Genomic DNA, 1,611 nt, shown 5'->3' with positions numbered 1-1,611 from the left:
ACCCCCCAAATCCCTGGGACCCTCCAACACCTGGGACCCCCTGGATTCCTGGGACCCCCAAATCCCTGGGACCCTCCAACACCTGGGACCCCCTGGATTCCTGGGACCCCCAAATACCTGGGACCGCCCAGATTTTGGGACTCCCTGGACTCTGGGAGCTCCCGGATTCCTGGGAATCCCCAAAACCCAGGGACCCCCCCCCCCGACTTTGGGACCCCCCCAGATTTTGGTTCCTCCCCCCAAATGTTCCCTCGTTCCCCCCCAGCACCGGCGGGACCTGGAGGAGGAGCTGCGGGACCTCAGCAACCAGGTGGGCGGGGCTTGGGGCTGTCAATCACATCGATGGGAGGGGCTTGAGACTGTCAATCACATCGATGGGAGAGGTTTGGGACTGTCCATCACCCCAGTGGGCGGAGCAATGAACTGTCAATCACCCCGGGGCGGGACAAGGGCCTGTCCATCACCCATGTGGGGGCGTGGCCTGTCCCATGCAAGCTGTCAATCACGGTCTTCCCCAATCAGGTGGCGGCGCTGGGGCGGAGCCTGGCAGCAGAGAGGGGGCGTGGCCTGGTGGAGGGCGGGGCCCTGCGTGCGCTGGAGATCGCAGTGGGCGGTGCCCAGGCCCGGATGGGCGGGGCCTGCAGGGCCAGGGACCGGGCCAATGAGAGACTGCGGCTGCAGCAGGTGGGCGGGGCCAGGGAGGGGGTGGGTTTGGATGGGGCGGGGCCTATGATAGGTGTGGTTGTGGGTGGGGCTAAAGAGGCGTGGTCTGAGGGGCGTGGCCTGGGAAGGGGAGGAGCCTCTGAGAGGGTGGAGGCCTGGGTAAGGTGGGGCTAAAAGGGGGCGTGGTCAGAGGGGGTGTGGCCTGTCCCTGACCCAGCCATTTGCAGGAGGCGGGGCAGCTGCTGTGGGCGGAGCTCCAGGCCGCCCGCGCCGCCCTCGCGGGGGCGGAGCTTCGGGCGCAGGAGGCGGAGTCGCGGTGCCGGGAACGGGGGGAGGAGCTTCAGCGGCTGCGAGAGGTGGGCGGGGCCAGGGGAAAGGGCGGGGCTAATGATAAATGGGTGGGGCTAAAGGACAAAGGGGCCGGGCTAAAGGGCAGGGGGGTGTGGCTACGGTCCCGTGGGTGGGGCTGAGGACCAATGGGTGGGGCTAAGGAATGATGGGTGGGGCTAAGGACCAGTGGGTGGGGCTGAGGACCAATGGGTGGGGCTGAGGACCAATGGGTGGGGCTAAGGAATGATGGGTGGGGCTAAGGACCAATGGGCGGGGCTGAGGAACAGTGGGCGGGGCTATATCGGCCTGTGGGTGGTGCTGGGGTGGTGGGCGTGTCCCCGGTGGGCGTGTCCATGCCAGCCCTGCCCCCCCAGGCCGTGGAGGAGGCCCGGCAGTGCCGGCACCAGGCGGAGCAGGAGCGGGACCGAGCGGCTGCTCAGGTGGGACAAGGCCCCCGGCACAGGTGAGTGAGGACACGCCCCTCCCCTGACACACCCCTCCCTGGGGGCGTGTCCCCAAAACCCCTCCATGTGTCCCCTGTAGTCCCAGGTGTCCCCTCTGTCCTGTATTCCCCCATATCCCCCATCCATCCCCTGTACCCTCCCACGCCCCCCCATA

The 1,611-nt window shown here is 67.8% G+C and overlaps 1 protein-coding gene across 1 annotated transcript; it reads left to right on the top strand.

Moving 5' to 3' along the window:
* Positions 1–223: 223 nt before the first annotated feature.
* Positions 224–1,456, top strand: LOC113980705 (plectin-like; the record flags this gene model as incomplete). Its single annotated transcript, XM_027707910.1, has 4 exons — positions 224–310; positions 523–684; positions 891–1,019; positions 1,368–1,456. Coding segments are annotated over 4 exons (467 nt in total), but the record flags the coding sequence as incomplete, so codon positions are not given.
* Between the last annotated feature and the right edge of the window lie 155 nt (positions 1,457–1,611).

Source organism: Neopelma chrysocephalum, unplaced genomic scaffold, assembly GCF_003984885.1.
Source record: "Neopelma chrysocephalum unplaced genomic scaffold, ASM398488v2 Primary Assembly neopelma1_95009, whole genome shotgun sequence".
In the NCBI taxonomy this organism is placed as follows: Eukaryota; Metazoa; Chordata; class Aves; order Passeriformes; family Pipridae; genus Neopelma; species Neopelma chrysocephalum.
This window is presented reverse-complemented; position numbering and strand designations above follow the sequence as displayed.